Source organism: Falco biarmicus, chromosome 9 (genome assembly GCF_023638135.1).
Source record: "Falco biarmicus isolate bFalBia1 chromosome 9, bFalBia1.pri, whole genome shotgun sequence".
NCBI lineage: Eukaryota > Metazoa > Chordata > Aves > Falconiformes > Falconidae > Falco > Falco biarmicus.
Genome location: NC_079296.1, coordinates 51,992,875 through 52,014,565, shown reverse-complemented (window position 1 = coordinate 52,014,565; position 21,691 = coordinate 51,992,875). Strand labels below are relative to the sequence as shown.

Here is a 21,691-nt window from a genome sequence, read left to right as displayed (position 1 = left end):
CAAACTTGACACAAGAAAATGTTTTCCCAGCATATGATTATACATATTTATGTGTGTGTATATACAGTTTATGTCAGTTGCCTGAACAGTTTGGATGGAGCATCACCTGGGGCATATTTTGATGGGCAAAGTACGTCACAGGAGTTATTTGTTAGTAGCAAAGGTCTAACTTACCTCTGCGTGCAGAGATACCTCCTTCACTGACACCCGTATCTGTGTGACATTAAGATGTGGATTCAGGAAGTGATCCCATTAATACCAGAGGAAAATCGACCTTGAATTCAAAGTTGAATCCTTATTTTCTCCTTTAGAAAAGTAATGGGATTACACAGATTACAGACAAATAATCTGAACAGCACACATTATATACTTCCTTCATTAATCTTTGGGATTTTCTGAGCTTGATTCAGACCGGTAACTGATTTTGAATTGTACTATCCTAAAGATGTAAAAAGAGACAAAATACAATTACAGTTGTATCTGTCTCTTTTCTTCTCAGAAACCATCACTTACTGGTCCATTAGAAATAAGGCACTGGATAGCATTTTATCACCTTACACATACTAAAAGGAAAATTGAGAAGCAGATTGACTTTAAAACTAGCAAAGTAACTTTCAGATAGCCTATGGCAAGCACCATTCTCACGTGCTGCATCCTGCCCCAAAAATGGTATTCCTCATCTACAGTCTCAGTATTTGAAAAATCAAGAAAAACTGTAAAAATATAAATTATGTCAAATGACAGATGGTGTTGCTGAACCACGTTTACTACAAAGAGGCATGGTTATGGTTAAAAGAAGACGGTTAAGAGGAGATTTTGCATGTTACGGAATCCAAATGTTAAGTGTACGGACTGATGTCTGCACTGCATTTGGAGAGCCACCTTGAGCCAACCTCAAACCTGCCCTGGCCTGAGTATCGTACGATGGCTTCATTTTCCACCAGTCAAGCCTGGACCATCCCCTGCTTATTACTGCACTGGGGTCTCCTATCAGCAGCTGCAGGAAGGTAGCTCTTGAGTCAAAGAAAGCACAAGATCATGGAGACACCTGCACAGAGAAGGGTTATTTGAAAGAGATGAGCGAGCCTGCAGAAGCCTGCACTCTGGTAGGATGAGAAGTGGAGAAACAGCTCCCGCATTTCAGACATGTCAGTGCTGAATACACGTCTGGAGGAAATAGCAGACATATGGAGTCCTTCATAAAGCTGTGAGATATGACCTACAGAGATCACCGAGTCGACAGTCTAATTTTATAATCTTAACCCTGCTAGAAGTTTCAGACACGTCTTATATCAAGTGTACAACACTTTCACGCAGCAGCAAAAAAATAATAAAATAAGTGAAGCCCAAGAAACACACCAGTTCTATGCACTGTGATGAAAAAATTATAGCAAGAATTTAACAGAAAATATTTCTTTGAAAGATCAAAGACAACATGTCTTGCCCTTCCTGCCACTTCCATACACAGTGTTTACCCAAACTGCATTTTGCAAATGAAAATGTCATCATCCACCCAAGCCTAACTGCTGCACAAGGAGGTGTTTGTTCAGACAACAAATGCAAGTGTACATTGACAGCAAATCTGTGCCACCAATGGGAAAAGACCTGGAAAAGGCAGGGAAAAATGCAGTCTTGTGCTCTGAATGCATACCAGGTTCCAAACCACAACTCCTTTTCTCCCAGAAATTAATGTGTTGCACGGAAATCTGAGCGCAGCGTTGTTTAGCAGAAAACTAAATAGAAAAATCATTACCTACAATTATTTCCCCTCTTTCCACAACTGCCCCCACGGGGTGCGGGGTGTAGGGTGTGCACTGACCTGTACTTCCCCGTCCGCACTTGCAGAGCTCTCATACCGCACCGCTGGGCACCTCCTACATCACTCACAATATCATCTCCAATCATGATGGCCTGTCAAAGCAATGAAATACAGGAAATCTGGCATCAAGTGAATTTTATTTCTGCCATACGTCACGCTCCTTTGACATAACAAACAGCTTGATTTGATGTTTAATACTGCCATCAGACAAATTAAACAAGATAATATTGTCATCGTATTGATTAAAAGTCATCCTACCTTGAATGTAATTTGTGCCATAGCTCCTCGAGCAATGTACTAGTGCACTATACATCCATACAATTTGTAATCAATCACAAAAATCAAAGTGAATTGGCACACAGTTCAAAGAAAATGTTGGATTTTATGAAGTTAGGCCTATTCTGTTCCTAACGATCCATTTACTTTATGCTCCAAGCAGTTTAAATTAAGCTTAACTTTTTAAACATCTCCTTAAAACTGGTATTCTGAAAGCAAGACAAAAGCTTAAGCTTGTGATCACTGAGATGTATAACTTCACAGAGCCTGATCCCAACCCGTTCTCAAGTTGACACAGAAATTTCAGGAAATCACTTTAAAATCTAATTTATTCATTTTTGCACAATGTGACACAGTATGTAGAGGGCTAGCACGGTTTGCGTTAGTCAGCTTAAGTCTATGCAAATACTAATAAGCTCAATTGAGTAGATTACCCCAAAAAATGTAACTGAGAAAAGATCTTCTGCTTGTGCTATTTATCTGAGTGTCTGATGAAAACACGCAGCATGCACGCTACCTTCCTGTCGTTGTTAAAGAACTTTGTTAAATTCAAGTGTATCAACCAAGGTGTCTTTTTCATTGACAACCATGTCTACAAAATTTCAAGTGCTTATTATCATCCTGCATTAAAAATGATTACGTTTATTTTATTCTTCAAACTTAAAAATGGTTGGGGAGGTGTCATTTTATAGTTTCAACAAAAAACCAGCATACACATAAAAAAGTAATCTTCAATTAACAAACAAAAAATCAGCTTTCAAGCCTCCAAAGGCGTTCTGGATTACTCAGAACAGAGGCAGCACCAAAAAGTGAGGAAGCACACCAGCTTTGAAAATACGTAGTCTAGTTTATCTATCCAATCTTAAAGTGTTCTTTTGCACCTTTTGCACCAAGGTTGAATTTTATCTAAAATACATTCATTAGTTGCATCTTTGACCATTTGATCTTTACCTTGTTGAATAAGCCTCCTGCTTCAGAAACGTAACTGCCGGGCTTTCACAACAGCACCCTGCAACCCTAGAAATTCCTGCCTGAATTTCCATTCCTTCCATACACTTTTGATTATTTTCCTACCTGCACATCAGATACATGAAGTCACTATGCAAAGTGTTTCTTTTTTTACTAAAGAAATTGCTCTGTGTGGTCTGACCTTTTTCCAGAGTCTGCCATGGTGGGTCCTTGCCCCACGTGCGGGGCTTGGGAGGTTAAAGGACCCGTTTGCAAAGGGACCAGGAGCGGTTACTGGGAGCAGCACCAACAGGGACTGCGCTGGACACGCACACAAAGCCAACCCAGCATTTTTCCATCTGTGAAGGACTGATAAATAGGCCCTTGCCAGAGAGGTCATGGGAACCAGGCGCACACGGCAGAAGCAGGCATGGACTTCTCCAGAAGCAGCAATCTGTGGGAATGCTGAGTCTTTCCATACAGCTGGCTGCAGCTTTAAGGTCAAAAACATACAGAAAGTCTGCGTTGCAGGCACCACTCCGGCTACCGGTTCTGCTGAATATAAACCCCCCTCGCTCCTTTGCCTTCACATGGAAGCACCTCTTTTTTACGTAGCCTGCAACCATACAAGAACCATTTTATCTTCTGCGTCACCCACACCTCAATTCCCGTTCTGTAAGCAGTCTGCTGGGCAGGACTAAATCGTACTTATTTAAGAAGTTTAAGAATGCTAAAGCTCCAGGGGTATTAATCATCTAATGACAACACAATCTTCTCTCACTCATTACAGAGCATGTAAAGGAAATCTCAGGGTATACCTAAAGCCACAGCTGAACAGAAGATTTTCCGAGTGTTCATAAGCCAAACTGAGCGATGAACACATGCATCCAGAACAACTTCAGCCTATAAACACCAAATCTTCTTTTGCCTAACGCATCAGGTGCGGCGTGCAAGATTATATATTGTAGTTACCAGCCTAATCTATCTTCCACGTTGGCTTTTAATACTGTCTATGAGAGGGATGCCGATCAACCCTCAGGTGATGGGATGTAACAGGATGCCCTCTCAAGCCAAGGCTCATTTGCCTGGTACCATGTTGAAGCAGTTTATTTTGAAACAGTTCCTACGTGCCCACCCTTGCTTCCTTTGGCCCAGAAGAGCCACGGCTGTGGCTAGGCTTTGAGAGCTCCTGTAAGGAGCACAGAGACATCAGGACCTGTGGGCATGTTTTCCCACAGGGAAGAAGCAGCAGCAGGCTTTGGGACAGGCAGCTCTGCCTTTCCAGCTCTCTGCTCACAAGCCACTTTACAGCCACCAGACGATGGAGGGCTCGGTCTTTTCCAGCCTTTCATTATTGGACCATTTTCCTTACCCACTGTGCTCATGGAAACCTGTGTGTTCCCCATAAGATGCCTTCCCCTCTAGATGGTTCACCTTTCCTTACCGCTTCTCCAAACAAGCAATCCAGCATGAAATAGGGAGAAAAGGATGGGTTAATTTTAAGTAATTAGTAAATAAAGCATGTATACGCAGACGGGGAAAACAAAATAATCCCGCAATTACATGCAGAGCTGCAAACAACCTGGCAGCACCGCTCCCAGCCCACCACCATCACCGATTTCCCCCCAAGCTCCTCTGAGATATTTAATCATTCTCAACCACTGGCTTTTAATGGTTTATAATCCCCTCTTCTTATAAAATTCCTTCCAACACCTCCCCGAGGGGGACAGAGCTCAGCTGTGGGGGGGACCTCCAGAGCAAAGCTGCCCTCCGTCACCTGCACGCCTGTGCTCAGCCTGAGCCGAGACATTCAGGATGAGATTTTGGAAGTAAAGACAATTTTATTCCCAGGTTCTCCAAACGCTAAAAAGGAATTTCCTCTGCAAACAGGAAAGGGCAGGGCGGGGCAGCCCACCAAGCACTCGCTTGCTGGCTGAGGCTGTATTTTTACCCCATCCAGGCAAGTTTTCCTGCAAGATGCCTGGCATCCCTGCGAGCGCGGCTGCAGATGAGCAGCGATGCCTGTCCAGGCCAGCTTGTGGCATACGCATACAAAAATGTACTCCAGCCCCTAGGGATTTCACAGATTTACTATCGGTGAAGGGCAATAATCACTAAAGGAGGAGCAATTATTCCCAAATCATTTAGGATTTAAAAAATCATTGGCAAGAAGATAGAGGTCAAAAGGTGCACTGTCAAGGGAAATAAAAAAACCCTACCTGTCAAACCTGGGTCTAACTTCCTCTCTGACTGCAATATGGTAAGAAGAGAGAGAAAGATATAAAACTGAAAGGTCACATACCCACTGAAAGCAAGAATTAAAAGATCCCCGTTCATGTTCACATTTTACACAGGGATCACACCATTAATCTGTCCAATTATTCTGCGGAAGTTACCTTTTTTAGATCAGTGAAAAATTTACTAAAAAGAAGGCAAAAATGCAGTGAGACAGTCTCTCTGGTTTTAAGACAAGTCATCAAAGAATTAAGATGGGCCTAAATTGTATTTTCCTAAACCATACAGCTGGTGAGAGATGGTGTGTGTGGTTGTACACACGTAATAAATAAAGCACACGTCTGCTTAAGCCGAGTGAAGCCACGGCTCTTAAAGAGTCCCCATCAAACTCAACCCAGATCTGCAGCGATAACGGGGGAGATGAACATGACCTCCAAGGATTTTGGGGTGGGAAGGCACAATACAATCCTCACTGGACAAACATCTGTGTCGGAGAGATCACCATCATGGTCAGCAATCCTACTGGTGGTGTCTGAGCCACAGACCCAGAGCTGAATGTGTGTGAGGATTGCCTCCTCTTACCCACAGGAGTAGCCAACACTAATAAGCCTTCAGAGGGGCTGCCAGGGTGGTAAATGGGAACCTTAGGTATTTTTTGTCTGCAAACAAAAGTTCTAATATTAACTAAAATGACAGAAAAATGTCTCATCAGAAAAGGAATGACTGAGTAAGAAAATCAATGAGGCAGAAAGATACAAACACCCCGTACCACCCAGCGATGCTCGGGTTGCAAGGCAGTGCTTACTAGGACAAGCTCAGGGACGGTACTTTGGAGGCTGAAGTCTACGGAGGATGCAAATGGAGAGACACGCAGAAGGAAGTGTTCTAACGCCAACCAAATACTGAAGCCCTGAGGAGGACTGGGGGATGTTGGTCAGCGAGAAGCCCAACACGACCCGGCAATGTGTGCTCGCAGCCCAGAGAGCCCCCGTGCCCTGGGCTGCATCCCCAGCAGCATGGCCAGCAGGGCGGGGGAGGGGATTCTGCCCCTCTGCTCCGCTCCCGTGAGACCCCCCTGCAGCGCTGCGACCAGCTCTGGGGCCCCCAGCATGAGAAGGACACGGACCTGTTGGAGCGAGCCCAGAGGAGGCCACGGAGGTGGTCAGGGGGCTGGAGCCCCTCTGCCATGGAGCCGGGCTGGGAGAGCTGGGGCTGCTCAGCCTGGGGAGGAGAAGGCTCCGGGGAGACCTTAGAGCAGCTCCCAGCACCTACAGGGGCCGGCAAGAAGCTGGAGAGGGGCTTTGTACGTGGGCACGTGGTGACAGGCCAAGGGGGAATGGCCTTAAGCTGGGAGAGGGGAGATGCAGATGAGCTGTGAGGCAGAAATTGTTCCCCGTGAGGGCGGCGAGGCGCTGGCCCAGGCTGCCCAGAGCAGCTGTGGGTGCCCCATCCCTGGCAGTGCTCAAGGCCAGGCTGGATGGGGCTGGGAGCAGCCTGGGCTGGGGGGAGGGGGCCGTTCTCTGGTTCTATAACTTAACACAGTGAATGCTTCTAGAGTCACACATATTCTGCCTAAACAGATTTTTGCTATGGGCTTAATAACTTTAATCATGCTAAATGTGCCAGGGACATAAGGAAATAAAGCTTATACACAAATCTCAATCAATGTGTTATACCTCTTTACACAAATAATATAATGCATTTATTTTCTCCCTATTTTCCTTGGCCCAACCAGTGATCTCCTAGGCTTCAGGATCCCAGGCTACTGTTAATTATATTTCTATCTTGGAACTACTAGCTGTGCAAACATCAAACACACAAAGGGCATCACACGCGGCCTCTGATCTGGGAGAAAGCATACAACGATGCAGGTGAAACAAAGAAATACATCAAACCCCCAGGGCAGATTTCCAAAGGCTGCAGGGCCAGCCAGGCTTCAATAAGCTTTCAGCAGGACTCAAAGCCTGAAACTTCACTCGGCCACTTCACTCCTCTTTCGGAGATGGAAAAATGCCCTGGCGCGGCCAGTGAGCAAGCAGGGGATGCCGGCACAGTGGCAGGTCCTCTGTGCCACTCTCGGGGTGACCTCCCTCTGCTCTCACGCGCCACTAACTCCCACCAGAGACTTGCAGGTGGCAGAAATGGGAATTGGTTAACTACAAGTAGTTTATGCACTCCAGCATGACCTGCCATAACTCCCATTAAAACAGGACAATTTGCTACAGAGAGAACTTTTTATGATTATATAAAACTACTGGAACCTTAACGTTATTTAGGTTTTATTGTAAAGCTGTAAAAATCATCCACTGTTACAGCTGCCTTAAAACATATGAATTAGGCATTTCAGTAACCTTTAAGATGTGTTATTCTTTGTCATATTACTGAATCGTAAGATAGGTCTGGTTACCTCTAAAAGGTTTAAATTTCCAATCTATTAAAGTAATACCAGCAATCTGTTATTTCTAGGCCATTGAGGAAAGGTTAAAATGAAAATTGGACTTTAGGGAGTTCCTCCTATTCTAAGTGCAAGTTGAAAACATCTCAGCAGCAGAAGGAAAAGTCAGGGGCTAGGTGAGAAGCAGTTATCAAGGGAAACAACTGGTGATAACTTTATTGATTAAAACAGCTTGAGAAATTTAAGATTTGCCACTGTCTAGAATTACTGTGGTGAGACAGCTTTATTAAAAAGATATTTTTCATTAAAAGTCAGGTGAAAGAAAATCGTAATATGTTTTCAAAAGCACAGCTCATCTAAAATGGTTTAATGATGGTATGGATTAAATGCATTCCACAGGTGGAATAAATTATTGGCAAACATTTTATAAAAGCAAAGGCAAGTAAAACCATTCCTTGTCATGCCATTACAAATGCAGAGAAGTATAGCTCATTCAGGAGACAGTTAAAATGCAATACAGTGCATTACTAAGGAACTTATTAAACTGAATATACCCTGTTTTTATTATTACATATGACGAACTAAAACAGCCTGCAAATCTGTCTCAAAAGAACACTAAAGTTGCAAGGTCAAGCACTCAAAAGTTAGGAAAAGATGTTAGAATTAAGGTAGCCTGCTCTGCTGTAATTTGTTCCTCCTACGCATGTGCACAATGATCCAGGTTTTAACTCCAGGAGCATGGACTATTTTTTCCATAGTCTAAAGCACAGAGTGACCAGTGCCATTACACAGTGGTGTCTGCTGTGCCCTCCTTGGATAGGCACATACTCCCTGCATCTCTCCGAATACAAAACATTACACCTACAGACTAGACATATTACTACATCAAACTGATGGCATTTAACACTAGAAATTAGATGGGGAAAAAATATCTCTATCAAAATATAAAGTTAGTCACTAGCAGAACTATGGCAAACAGCAGAGAATGAATAAATAAACTCTGCTGGGGACTATTACTGTTTTTTGGTACCCAAAACAAATCCTCCTGCAGTTGATAGGATCCACTCACTAAGGCTCATCACCTGTTTGATGCTTTGTATCAAATTTGTTTCCAGGGGCAAAGTTTTTGAGACTGGAGCTCTGGTGCCCTGTTGCATCCCTGTAACAATTCCCTCGGTGCCACATGCTGATGCAGTCCCGACGTGCTGCAAGCTGGGCAAAACAGCCTCTGAGGACAACCACAGCATCCTGCCTATGGAAAAGGGCAAGCAAAGCCACTACACAGGGTCCAAGGATAGAAAACTCAAAAATTACACCTTCCCTTCTACTCCTGCACACCAATCATTTCTGATCTAAGCAGAAATGAAACACAAACCTACATGCATCTGATCCACACAAACAGCATCCAAGGGCTGAGCTCTGTAGGCTTTCCCCCCCACCCCTTGTTCTTTTTTCCAGCTACTTTTTCTTCAAATGCCACTGTGTGTCTGAAATGGATTTCTTGGTTTGCTGGTTGGATGAATGGATTGAATAATTGCCGTGGCTGTACCTGGGATATTATGTTCAGGCTGAGCTATCTTGTTACTGGGAAGATATCGACAAACTGAAGGGCGTACAGAAAAGAACGGCGCAGCAGGTTAGGGTGCAGAGGGACCAAATCACGAGGGAAGCTGCTGAGAGCTAAACACACAGTTTTAGAGAGAACTACTGTAATGATAATAAGTCTAGAGATAATTGAGGAAAAAAAATACCCAGGAAGGCAAGCATTTTGGTTGTTACCTGGAGTAAGACTACAAATAAAGAGATGTGCTTTCAGAGAATATTCTGATGAATCTCAGAAAAAGCTGCCTGCTCACAAGACCTCCTTGACTGTGAACACTGTCCCTAGGGTACTTACAGAAGCCCAGTTGTTTGGCTTACTGAAAACCACTCTGGACAAAACATTAACAAACGTGGGGCAGGGAACACTCCTGCGCATGGAAGGAGATGGATTAGGTAGCCTACTAGGTCTTTTCCATCTCCCCACTCTGTAATAAAGTAAGACGAAGCACATACTGAATTACAGGGCCATAATTTCATCTCCAGGCTCTAGGAACCCTCAAGCCACCCAAACTTCATTCCTGTTGTTTATGTCACCAAAAAAACCCTGATGGAGTTATTACATTGTAATTCACCGCTGTCCATGAGTCATCTCATACTCATCCTTATGTCCTGAGTGACATAATAAATCAATAAAGATGACACGGGCACAACTACAGACAGGGGAAAAAATGGGCTGTACTAAGTAAGCAGGGAGCATCACACATTCAGCATGTTTTTGGAAAGCGTTATGAACCCAATAACACGGGAAGAGTTTTGGGGTCAGCCAGTGCTTCCCATTCACCTAAACTAGAAAATATTTTACTTCTGCCTTTCCCTTTTACTAAAAAAAGTAGTCAGTGTGACATCAAAGGAAATAAATAACATTTTGGCTGCAATACCATCCTGCTGCAGCCTCCAGTCACCAAGCAGACTGCCAGCCACTGGGGCACCTATCATCTTGTGAGGCGTAACGTCTTCCATAATTCCTTGGGAAACCTAACTTCTCTCTTCTTGTTTTCTTCGGCCTCCAAATAAAGGAATACCATGGCAGAAATGCATGTTCTTTTGAACTACGTGGCTTGGGAAGAAAGTGAATAAGAAAGCACAACACAAGAGTACAAATAGGAGGAGAAACCACAGTAGAGAATGGAGGGATGGAAGATTCTAAATTGGGAAGAGGTATGAGGTCTCAACTCAGAGCAAAGAGAGAGAAAGAGATGCAGGGAATGAAAAGGGAAATAGCAGGCAGTCAAAAAGAACTCTCAAAAAAGCAGAGAAAATAATGTCATGCCTTTCAGGAGGGCAGGACATACGAACAGGGCAGAAGAAATTCAGCAGGTCCCCACCTGCTAGCATTGACTCTCTTGGCTGTCAGTTCTCTTCTGTACACTTCACATTATTTGATAGAATGGGCAAACATGGGGGGCGTGTCCCTCTGAAGCATTTTTTTCAACAATTTTTCTTTTCCTTTTTCTTCTTCTTTTTTCCTGAGTAATTATTTGGAAGATCCTGAATATAAATATTTCTCTGCACCACCTATAACACACTGCGTTTGGAAAAACACATTTGTATATCCACCCAAAGTTTACCACATCCTCCTGGCCACATTCCCTTCAACCTCTTTGATAACTTTCCATGAAAGACAGCAAACCAAAAAAAACATGCATCAGTGGGCATAACTATATGGCACAGCCAGCGGTCACAGCATCAGAAACCTTACCTGCTGTGGTGGAACTCCCATTTCTGCTAAGGCTGACTCAAAAAACATTTTTGCTGGTTTTCCCACTACTTCAGCTTCAACATCACAAGCATACTGGGGAAAAAGGAGAGAGAGACACATATAAAATGCTGATCAGAAAAGGATTTGTTCAACTCCAAAACTCCAGTCAATTGTACAAAAATGATGGGATTATTGATTTTTGCCCTTAAGTAACATAATGAATTAACAGGTGAAGGCGAATATCTGAGAATTTGGATAACAGAAGTGTTTAATATTCTCTGGCAGGAAAGTCCTCCTGAAACACTTCATGTTACAAGCTTTTTACATTCCCTGTCATGAGAGTAGTCTTCACACTTGTTCCAGGACCGCTCATTTTTGTAAGACCATCACTCTTAAAGAAACTACAAATACCCTTCATATGAAATGATCAAAAGTACTGGAGGGCCTTAAAAGATACAGAGGGTTTCTTCAGTCACCTGGCATATTTGCAATGATTCAAGTGACCAGCCAGACTTGAAAAGTTTTATTTTCCTGCAACTAAATATCAGCACTATGCTGAAAAAGCACGGTATGTTTCTAGCTTATTCCTAGACAACTGGAAGCCTGAACATATCTGAGAGGGAAAAACTCCCCAAAACTCACATAGGTACAAAAGAATGTGCTGCAAGCATACATTATATCCACTAACTTTTGTGCTTGTATACCACTCTACTTTGCTTTATTTTCTGCATTCACGATGGTTTGGTCTTTTTAACTCTCTGCAAGCCTATAAAAGGGAGAATAAAGATTCTCTCCTTCCCTCACCCCTAGGCTGACTTATCTATCAGGTTCCAGTTCTGCACAGACTTTATCAGGCTTAAAAACAGGAATACACTTAAGTATCTTGCTGGATAAGGGCCTTTTGCTGTAAACTATTAAGGGCAAGGGCTGTGTTAACAATGCTACACCAAACATAAAACGGACCTTCAGTTTTTCCTGAGTATGTTGCAGACAATATTCCATATCTTTGCTCTTCTGACTCCTTCTTTCAAGGGCCTCACTTCCAATAAAGGTACCACAACGGTTAAAGTTCACATTTTAAGTAAAACTTAAAAAATGAATGAAGCCAGAAAACAAATGAATCCATCCGTCTTTAGAATGCAGTAAATGAATTTCAATCTGTGGAAACTTCCTCCACCAAGGTGAGTAATTACAGAAGATGACCCGTATTTATACCAGTTACTCTTTTAACAAGGTGCACAGAGCGAGTAAGCATAATGCAAGCTATAAAATACCTCTAATGCCTTCATATACGCTCCAACATCAAGTTTCAGGCCATCAGTTTCTTTATAGTAGCGTCTGGAAATGAAAGTGATAAAGTTCCAATGAAATGAAAATGTTGGCAGTTAAATACAAAGAAACCACATTTTATTATTTCTGTGCCTATACAGATGTCCATATGGCTGCAACAAAAAGTCAAGTCATCAGAAACTCTGGAGCCTTAATTTAACACCAGAAATTAAGTAAAGGACAGGCTCAGTCCTGTGCAATGCAAAGATCTCAGATCGGATGGCTGTCTGGCATCTGGGACGCAACTCCACTGGTTCAAAGGGATTTCGGCTAGCTTACATCAGGGATGAACTTGGCTGAATTTTATTGCACAAAGTACTAGCTGCTCACAAAGGACAGCGGTTACACTGCTCTTCCTTCAATCAGTGATGAAGAGCCCTCGGCAGACAGCAAGATGAGTGCTGGCACCAACCAGCAGCTGTAACACCTTCTTCGGTGTATCTGGAAGGCAACCCCAAAGAGTTGAGCATCATTGCTTGCCAGCAGACTCTCACATGAGAAAAGCCAGAACACTGTTTACTGGGACTAAGGAAGCCATCCAAGCCAAATTTTGCTCCTTCTAAAAATGTTCCTATTGCCATGAAGCTCATAAAACTAGTTAGTATCTTTATGGTGTTTTCCTGGAATACGAAATCATATTAATGCAGGTCTTCCAAGCTCTCCTGACCACAGCAAAGACAGGTTTCTGTACGACAGGAAAAAAAGGTAGGATGAGCAGTCAGTTAAGATTTTATGCCTTATCCTTCTGCCATTTTCGATTATTCAGCACAGCCTCCCTTTAAAATGACCACTTGACCTTTGCTAGAAGAGCCATTAACCTTCTATAGTCTAGCGTAAACAGCTTAATTTTCTGACAGTGGCATGACAGAAGAAATTACAAAGCCAATTCCCACTCTCAGCCCAAAACAGATGCTAAATGTAAATCACTCCATTTCCAGGAGGCGGGCATTCTGCTTCAGTGACTCTGACACTTTCCTTTTCTACGGAATGAACTAAAACTTCAACCAAAATCAACCTACTTGCCCAAGGTAGGCACCTTGTTAAGGTCCACCCAGTTACACTGATCCTGCATGTTAAAAATGAAGCTGGCTTGTGGCTGGGTTTTGTATATGACTCTTTGCATCAACAAGGCTTCTCTAGTCAGGTGAACAATTCATCCAATTCACAATCTCTCTTCTTCAAGTCAGAGAACTTACCTACCTGGGTGACTGAATCAGAACTAAAGTTCACATTACCTAAATGATCAATCATTAAAAAAAAATATGCTCATGGTGAAAAGTGAGCTCAGAATATCCAAAAATCATTATTTTTCAATGGAAAATAACAATTCAAAAAAGTAACAGTGGGTCTGTTTCAGAGCTGTCTACGTCAATGAATAACCACATAAATACTTTTATATGCACAGGGTTCAAAGGCATTTTTGCATTGATCGCGTTGCAAGTCTTAAACAAAGGTTGATTCTATATTTCATTTTGAAAGACGGTATTAGATACCATAAAACGGTTGTTTTACGTACATTAGCTATTCTGCTGTTGGCTCAACATTTTCTCCTTATCCATCTAAGAAACAGTAAGGATTTTTCGCCTGTGTTGTAAGATCAGAGCATGAGTGTCAGGTAAAGCAACACAATGGATTTAACTGCTCCTTCCCGCTGGTAAGTTCTACCCAGCTGGATCAATAACCCACAACCTAAGAAGGGTTTTCATGCCCATTACAGTCTATTGAACCACAGGAAAAAGTTGTCACTACTGCTTCCTCAAGCAAAACATGCATAGCCTTTTTTAAGCGCATACACTGCACAACAGGTACCTCCTTCAAGGTCATTGGGATCTGTCATTAGTCAGTGCTGGCATTAATAAACTCCTGTTTAAAATCTTGGAATACCTCTAACTGAATTGTTCTTAGGAAAAAACATCCAAAGACTGGATTTTTCCTGTATGTGAAAGCAGGAGGTCAAAATTTACCTTTAATGTTCAGAGGATAATTTAAAATGTCTTTTGATATTCAAACTACAACAACAATTGATGTGTCATTTCAAAAGCACAGCTGTATTTGCAGGTCTTCGCCACACACACCAGCACAGCATTTCTCAGTATATCCTTGGGCTCTCCCCTTAGGTCTTCTCAGCCACCACACTTCACTCACAGCCAGAGGAACCTCTACCCCAGTCTCCAACACCGTTCAGGTGGAGTCTGTGCATCGCAGCTACTTCCACAAATTGGTAGGGCTTCTCTATTACCAAATAAAAAAAATCTCCTGGCTTCTTATTCCTCACGTATAGCAATTCTCAAGCCACCAGCATGAAAGTGCACCCTTACATATGATGTTTTCATGCATATGAATCAACCTGCAGAACGCTAACACCAGCTTTCAGAGACTACATCTTGAAGTACCACTCAAACAGCAAGGAGTCATTTACGTTACACAGGCCATGAGCCACATCCAGTATCACATCTCAGCCACTACAAAGGTGGGTAGAATTTGAACCTGGAAGAAGAAACCTGGCTGACTGTTGCCTGAAAGAGAGTTTTTGGACCACCTGATCCTCCTTACCATTAGTAATTTCAGAATGCTGCAAGATCAAACTGCATCACAAATCTACACTAAAAGCCCTTTATCCAAGCACAGCCTGTTGGATTTTTGTTGTTTGTTTTTGGTTTCTTTCACTACTAAAATCATTTATTTTCAGTTCAGACAGGAACACATGGCTACAGGCAGCAGTTAAATCAACAGTTCTCACCTCTGAGATCTTGCAGAGGCAAGGACAAAAAGACAAGCAGTGTCTATAATCCTACTGCCCTCCGGCAACACTCATTCACTTAGGGGTTGCACCCAGCAAAAACCAAACTCTCCATGATTTCTGTGGGTTTTTTAAGAGGCTCTCAGACTTGCCCTTAAAGCAACAAAAGTCCTTTTCCTAGTGGTTTACAAAACTACAGCTATTTAACCCGCCCACTGCCACCTGCAAATATTGTTGATTGTTTCATCAAGGTCTAGTTCACTCGAATGCTGACTTTGAAGGCATTTGCTGCAGTTATACACCAGAGCATCTCTAGGTTCTCTAAAAGCTGCAACCATTCCTCCTCAGAAGAGCAGCTACATCTCTCACCCTGCAGCAGCCGACAAAACACGTTCACACAACTGCTCACTCTGCACCATCTACAGAAAAAAAGACCACTGACAGCTGAAGTTCAAGAGATGCCTCACCCAGTGCTGTAGCAGCACAGAGACCCTACTGATGAGTATTTTCTAAGCCTACTGGAGGATTCAGCACAGCAAGTTCAGTGACTGCCACTGCTCTTTGCAATCCTGCATCAGCACAGGAGTGCACTGTGGCTCACTGGGAGCATCCATACAACCTTCTTTTAGAGATCTATTTCAGTGTAATCACCTCAGTTTTCCCTTACACCCCTGGGAAGACTACAAGTGACTCAGGGCAGGAGGCCAAGTCAGGCGACTGAACTACCCACTGAGGACTCTTGGTTGACAGATACCTCAGCAGATCAGCCTCTCAGTCCAGACACATAGATTAACTGCTTAAAAATTGGTACTCTGAATGTCCACACTGATATCTGGCCTCCATTACATACAAAGATGCTGGGGGAAATTAAAATTGTAAACTTGAGGAAGAGACAGTGCTTAACTCACCCTCTTCCAAGAGAGATCAAAACAGGCTTCTCCATCCCAATCAGAACTCGGAAAGCTTCATTAAGGTTTGCATAGGTGAAGTTTTCTGCTGCATCTCCGATAACCACGCAGTTTGGGTTTGTTTTATCAATCTCGGCAAATTCAGGGACAAGATCTACAAAAGGAAGAAAAAAAATTAATAAACCCACAAATCCCTTACCATTTCAGATCGCATTAGAACTGATGGGTTTTTCCCCAGATTTGTGTTTCCCTTCATTCATGACACAACACATTTAAAAAAAAAATAATAATTAAATAAAATCCAAGTCTGAATCAAGTGTTCTTCAGACCCTTCTATTCCTGACTGGATCCTGCTATTTATCTGTCCTACAACAAAGAGCAAAATAACCCATTTCCTACCCATGCCTTAGCTCCTGCCACCCACATCATCTAATAAGCATCTTGGCTTATTACACCCAAGCACCTAGATCCAAGGCAAACTCCTGGGTAGTTGGATGAAAGCATCTAACAGAAAGGCCAGGGTCCATCTTCTTTCTCCATACCCACGTTCTACAGAAGAAAACACTTTAAACTTAAAACCTCTGTCATGATAACAAAGACAACATAATGTCCTGCACAAGACCTCACATATCTCCTGGTCTTTGTGGCTAAGCAGCAGACTCCTCCATGCTCTTGCTGACCGCCAGCACAACTCTGTGCCTTCATCGTACCACCACCACAATGGGGATCTCACTCAGACCAGACCACTAAGGTTTATTCCACAGCCTCACAACTAAGGAAGAAGTTTTTCCCTGTAGGAAAACAACAGCCGGGAGCTATTCCCCACACAAGCTATGGGAATTCACTGCTCTACCAAAAACGCCCACATCCCTCTGGGCTGTCCCCTGTGTGTCCCAACATCTGCTGCAAGCATCATCCCACCATTGTGCACCAGCAAGTGTGGCCTCAGGCTGCGCTCCTTCAAAATGCGGCATGCTGCTGGGGCTGGGGCAGTGACTTCGGCCATGGAGATGTCAAAGCCCATGCCCTGGAGCTTCTTCACAAACTTCTCGCGGGTCGCTTGGGTTTCGTTAGTGCAGAACTGCAGCTTCAGACCAGCCGCTTTGATCCTGTTGAGTAAAAGCAGCAGAGGGGTTAACTAGACATAGAAAATGAGTGAAGAGTGTCAGTTTTGCTGTCCCACACCCAACTTGGATAATTACAATAAAAATGCAAAGATGATATTCCAGAAAAGCAACGGGATCCCTTACTGTGACCAAGACACATCTAAAACGTTGATTTGGGGCACTACAGCTGCAGTTTTCACGTGCAGAGTCCCTGCCATAGCATGTAGCTGCCCTTCTGGAGCCGAGAGCTAAGCGGAACACAGCAGCTTAGGCAATGCCCACCATCCCCAGGATACAACAGTCTGTCAGGCACACACGCTCTCAACACATAAAAAAAACCCAAACCAGTTCCTATTCTTTAAACTGGTCTATGGATGTAGACACACATGACCTGAAGACACTGCACTGCCCTGAGGATGGTAGCTGATGCAATACCCCTGGCTGTTAGCATTTTAACTTGGATTTTTACCTTTCCACTTATTCATCACCTGCTGCAGTGATCAGCTGGAGGTAACAGCAAGGCTTCGCACCTCTACAAACCCCAGGTAAGCCGCCAGCTAATTGCAGTAACACTTATATCAGCAATGGGGTTGATATAAGTTACAGTTATTATTCGGTTACATTTATTATTTAATCTCTCATAAAACACCTGTGCTGTTACTTTGCGGGTAATCAAGAAAAATACGGTACTTCAACTGACTCAGTCATTAATGTTTACAGGTAAATGGCTTCTCAAGGGAAGAAAACACGGCCCCAAGCACCCAGAGCCAAGGACATGGTTCCTGTGGATCGGTACTCTGCAATCTTGTGCAAGCCCTCTGCCTCTGCGCAGCTTTGTTTCCTGCCCCAAGCTGCGGTGACCTACTGGGGATGTCACGACAAGCCCTCTTCTCCAAGGATGAGTTCCCAGCTATTTGGAGAACTAATGCATTTCAAAGTGGCCATGAGAAATCAGAAGTGCTGAAAAAGTATCACAATTTTTTTTAGAAATATTTGCCAAAGGGACTGTGACTCAGCTCCTCAAATATATTAAAATGCCTAATTTTTTTCAGGTTTAGTGTGAATTTGTACATAATGCCCCTGACTATGGCAGAGGGTTGAAACTACATTTTAAAGTCCCTTCCAACCCAAAGCGTTCTGCGATTCTTTAACTATCTTTGAGAACCTGAGCTCACACAGGTTCAGATACCTTGGTAAGTTTGGGTCTAGGCTTATTAATTCTTGCTAAAGTATTATTACTTTTCTTTGTGTTAGGATGAAAAAGGACTTTCCTATTAGGAAAGCCCCTGCATTGATTCTCAAGACAATAAAACATGCTGGGTTCCTTTTCTAGGGAAGATGATCCCAAGTGGTTGGTGCAAACACTAAAACCGCCTCGAGGCAACACATCTGATGATGAACTTCCCATCAAAGAATTCTTGGAAATCTGGTCCTGACCCAGAGAACTCCTTCTGCTCATTAAAAATGCATGCCAGTGTCTTCTTCAATAATGCTGGTGATTCATTTCTTTCTTATTATTTGTCTTTCCTAATCATAGGTATGTGAATTATCAATTACACTTAGTGGTTAATTGCCCTTCATAAAGATAGCTTTTCTATTTTAAATTAGGCAGTTAATATATTGTAACTAATAGCATCCACTTGTACATTATAAATATATCTTCATTGATTGGAGCAGTGAATGTGAGATTCACTTACAAGTTAATGAAGCAATTGAGTGAAGAAGTGCAGGGTGTACCCGGGGAATAATTATTGTTAATGAATTATGATGTGACCTTCTCAGAACAATGAACAATTGGTGTGACAGTGGGATGACAGTATTCCACATCTGTTATTCGAAACACGGCTTCAGCTGTAGTTAAAAAGCAAAGCAGTGTAATTTGGATACATAACAAACTTTAATGGAGTGTGCCATGGTTAAAAAAAATCTTATTCTAAACGCAGAACCTATCTGCACACTCTTAGGAAAAAAAATCCCATGATTCATGACTGCCTGGAAGCAGATATTTGTTGAATTAAGAATTTACTCTTTCTCTTCCTAAAGGTCAATGAAATGACCAGGAACAACACTAAGCGCTGACTTGCACAGACAAACAAGCACCCTCACGGGTCAGCTCGGTCAAAGCAAAGACTCAGTTTTCCTATACTACAAATAAAACTTCCTTCTAAGAATTTTGGATGAAAAACAAGAGCTACACTTCTGAAAGGCTTGACCAAAGCAGAAGCAGTCTGGACACATCCTGGACTGCTTCACGCCTTTGTGGCCACCAGCAATCACCACTCGACAAACGAGCTCAGTAAATGCTCAGGATCAGGTGAGGTCTACAAAGAGTTAGGTCAGGCAGGTCAGAAAATGGGAGTCCTCTGGTGAAACATAAAAAGGACTCCAAAAAATATCCTGGAACACTAAACAAAAGAAAAATATCAAGAACTCCAGAAAAAACTTATTTCTACAAAATTATCTTTTCAACGAAAAGCCACCTTCTCCTTCAAATTAGCATCTCTAAAAAGACCCTTGGCTAGCTCTCTGCCAAATCCTCATACAGCAGTCACACTCACCGGTACATGCATGATCGTACACCCAGCGGGACAAATCCATCCCTTGATGCTCAGCATGAGGACCATGAGTGGAACCTGCAGGCCTGCACATGTCAGCAAACAACTGAGCTTAAATAATTAGGGAGAGCTTTTAACAACACCTCTACACGGGGGAAATCCTGACTCTGCTCATGTTTACAGCAAAACTCTCCTTCAGTTTTCACGGTCGGGCTTTGCACCAGCAGAAGCTAAAAGAGACAACTTGAAGGGCTCTGACGGAGGCTGCAAGTCTGCAATGCATGGAGGGCACTGCTGCTAATCTGGCCAGTTTGGCGGGAAACCTCAAGCTACCAAGCTGACCCAGCGCTTGCACTTCAAGAAGCACATGCAGAGCATGTTACTGCCATTTCTAGTGCTGGCAAGTGTGGAGATGTCAGGAGAAGAATAAAGAACAAAATTTGTAATGTGATGCCTTGTGAGATAAAGAGCAAGGGATTAGATACCTGCAAGTAGAGAAGAATGAGGCAACAGCAAATGAAATACACAACACACATTTTATCAAGATCTCCAGTGTATTACAGATTTATCAGCACCTATATTACAGAAGTGCAGGCACACCCAGGAAACCCAGTCAATCAGGGCTTCAGCTGACTTCTATACATCGTGGCTGCGATAAAGATCCCACTTAAACTCCAGAAGCACTAGAAATCGATCCTGATTAGAGTGCAAGCCGAGCACACCGACAGGCAGCACTGTGCTCCATGCTGCAGGGACTCTGCATGGTCCCGGTAGCCACGGACATCCCGAGGCCACCTCTCGCTCCCCATTTGGGGCCATCCACAGGCTCACCGTCAGACAAATCCACTCCGTTTCCAACAGGACTGCTCAGAGCACTCCTAATGCCTACGAGCAGGAATGGGGGAACTTGAACTTCACCTGCATGCAGGGAGCTAGGTGTGAAGGGAGAGCAGCTTCTGACCTTTTGGTGTCACAAATGGCAAATTGGGCTAAAAGCATCTCTGAAGCAAAAGACACTTGTCGGAGCCCCTCTTGGTGGGGACAGGAGAGCACACAGGGCAGCCGGGAGTAGACGAGGGGTCCAGCTGCACCCCCCCAGCTGCGAGCTGCACAGGCTCCGCTGCAGCGCTGGCAGAGCAGGCGCTGGCAGCCCAGGGAGCTGCCGTGGCACACAGGCGCTGAAGCAAAGGACAAGTCACTTTCAAGCCCGAAACGATAAGCGGAGAGATGAGCACTGAACCAACACACCAACAGGTGGGGAAGGAGACCTTTTCTAAGCCTCACCAGAAGAGGGATTGAAGCCCCCTCCAAGCCAAAACAACCGCTTGGTCACCCAGCAATCCCTAAATCTAGAACTGGGGCACCCACCTGGCTCCAGGCATGCCGTGAGCACACGCATAGGGGAAAGATGGAAATGAGGTTTTTAATTTCAGCCCCGAGCTGCCCCTCACGCTACACCAGCTCTTTGAACTGACCTTTACCTCGTTCTGCTGGAGCAGGACACGACGCTGAGTGACAATGTCCCACAATGCAATTACCATGCGTCAGATGAGCCGGTCCCTTACAAATCACCTCGAACTTTACACATCTGCTGGCTGTCAGCATCTGCCAGGTTCACTCACCCGAAAATAATGAAAAAACTCTCATTATTGCTCCATAACAGGTAAAGTGTTAGGACAATTATTAGACATCCTGACTGACCTTGTGCAGACTTAACCAACTGCCCTTGCCAACCTTTACGGGCAGCCTTTGGGCACATAAAACACAAAACCTGTTCCTTCAGATGATGTAAAGGTTGCGACACCAGTAGGAAAAGAAATGGCCCTGGAATCTAGGCTGGAAGCCATCACTCCTTAAATTCACATTGTTCTGCACATGGCAGATGCAACTAAGAACATGGCATAAACCTACACTTCAGGCTTCCCATCTTTGGTCACTGTCTTTTGCAGCGAAGGTTTTTCCTACCACAGGAGCAGAGGGAGAATCCTGCCCACAGCCAGCCGGTACTGTGCAGATGGGCAGGGCGGCAGAAAGCAAAACCCTGGAAGAGGCAACAAACCTGAGCTTGGCAACTGTCCA

The 21,691-nt window shown here is 43.6% G+C and overlaps 1 protein-coding gene across 7 annotated transcripts in view; it reads right to left on the bottom strand.

Annotated features, from left to right (window-relative positions):
* The window catches only part of LHPP (phospholysine phosphohistidine inorganic pyrophosphate phosphatase), a 90,745-nt gene that overhangs the window by 59,758 nt on the left and 9,296 nt on the right, over positions 1 to 21,691 (bottom strand). For 6 of the 7 annotated variants that reach the window (XR_008823899.1, XM_056351876.1, XM_056351877.1 and 3 more), the window contains exons 2-6: positions 16,873 to 17,060; positions 15,952 to 16,105; positions 12,249 to 12,312; positions 10,975 to 11,067; positions 1,820 to 1,911 (exon numbers count right to left, since the gene is read on the bottom strand). Coding sequence is in view for 6 of the 7 variants with exons in the window: in XM_056351876.1 (XP_056207851.1) it covers positions 1,820 to 1,911; positions 10,975 to 11,067; positions 12,249 to 12,312; positions 15,952 to 16,105; positions 16,873 to 17,060 (591 nt within the window). In the remaining variant the exon portion in view is untranslated. Of the gene's footprint in view, positions 1 to 1,819; positions 1,912 to 7,873; positions 8,926 to 10,974; positions 11,068 to 12,248; positions 12,313 to 15,951; positions 16,106 to 16,872; positions 17,061 to 21,691 lie in introns of those variants that run through there. The other variant, XM_056351878.1, reaches the window with a different exon arrangement.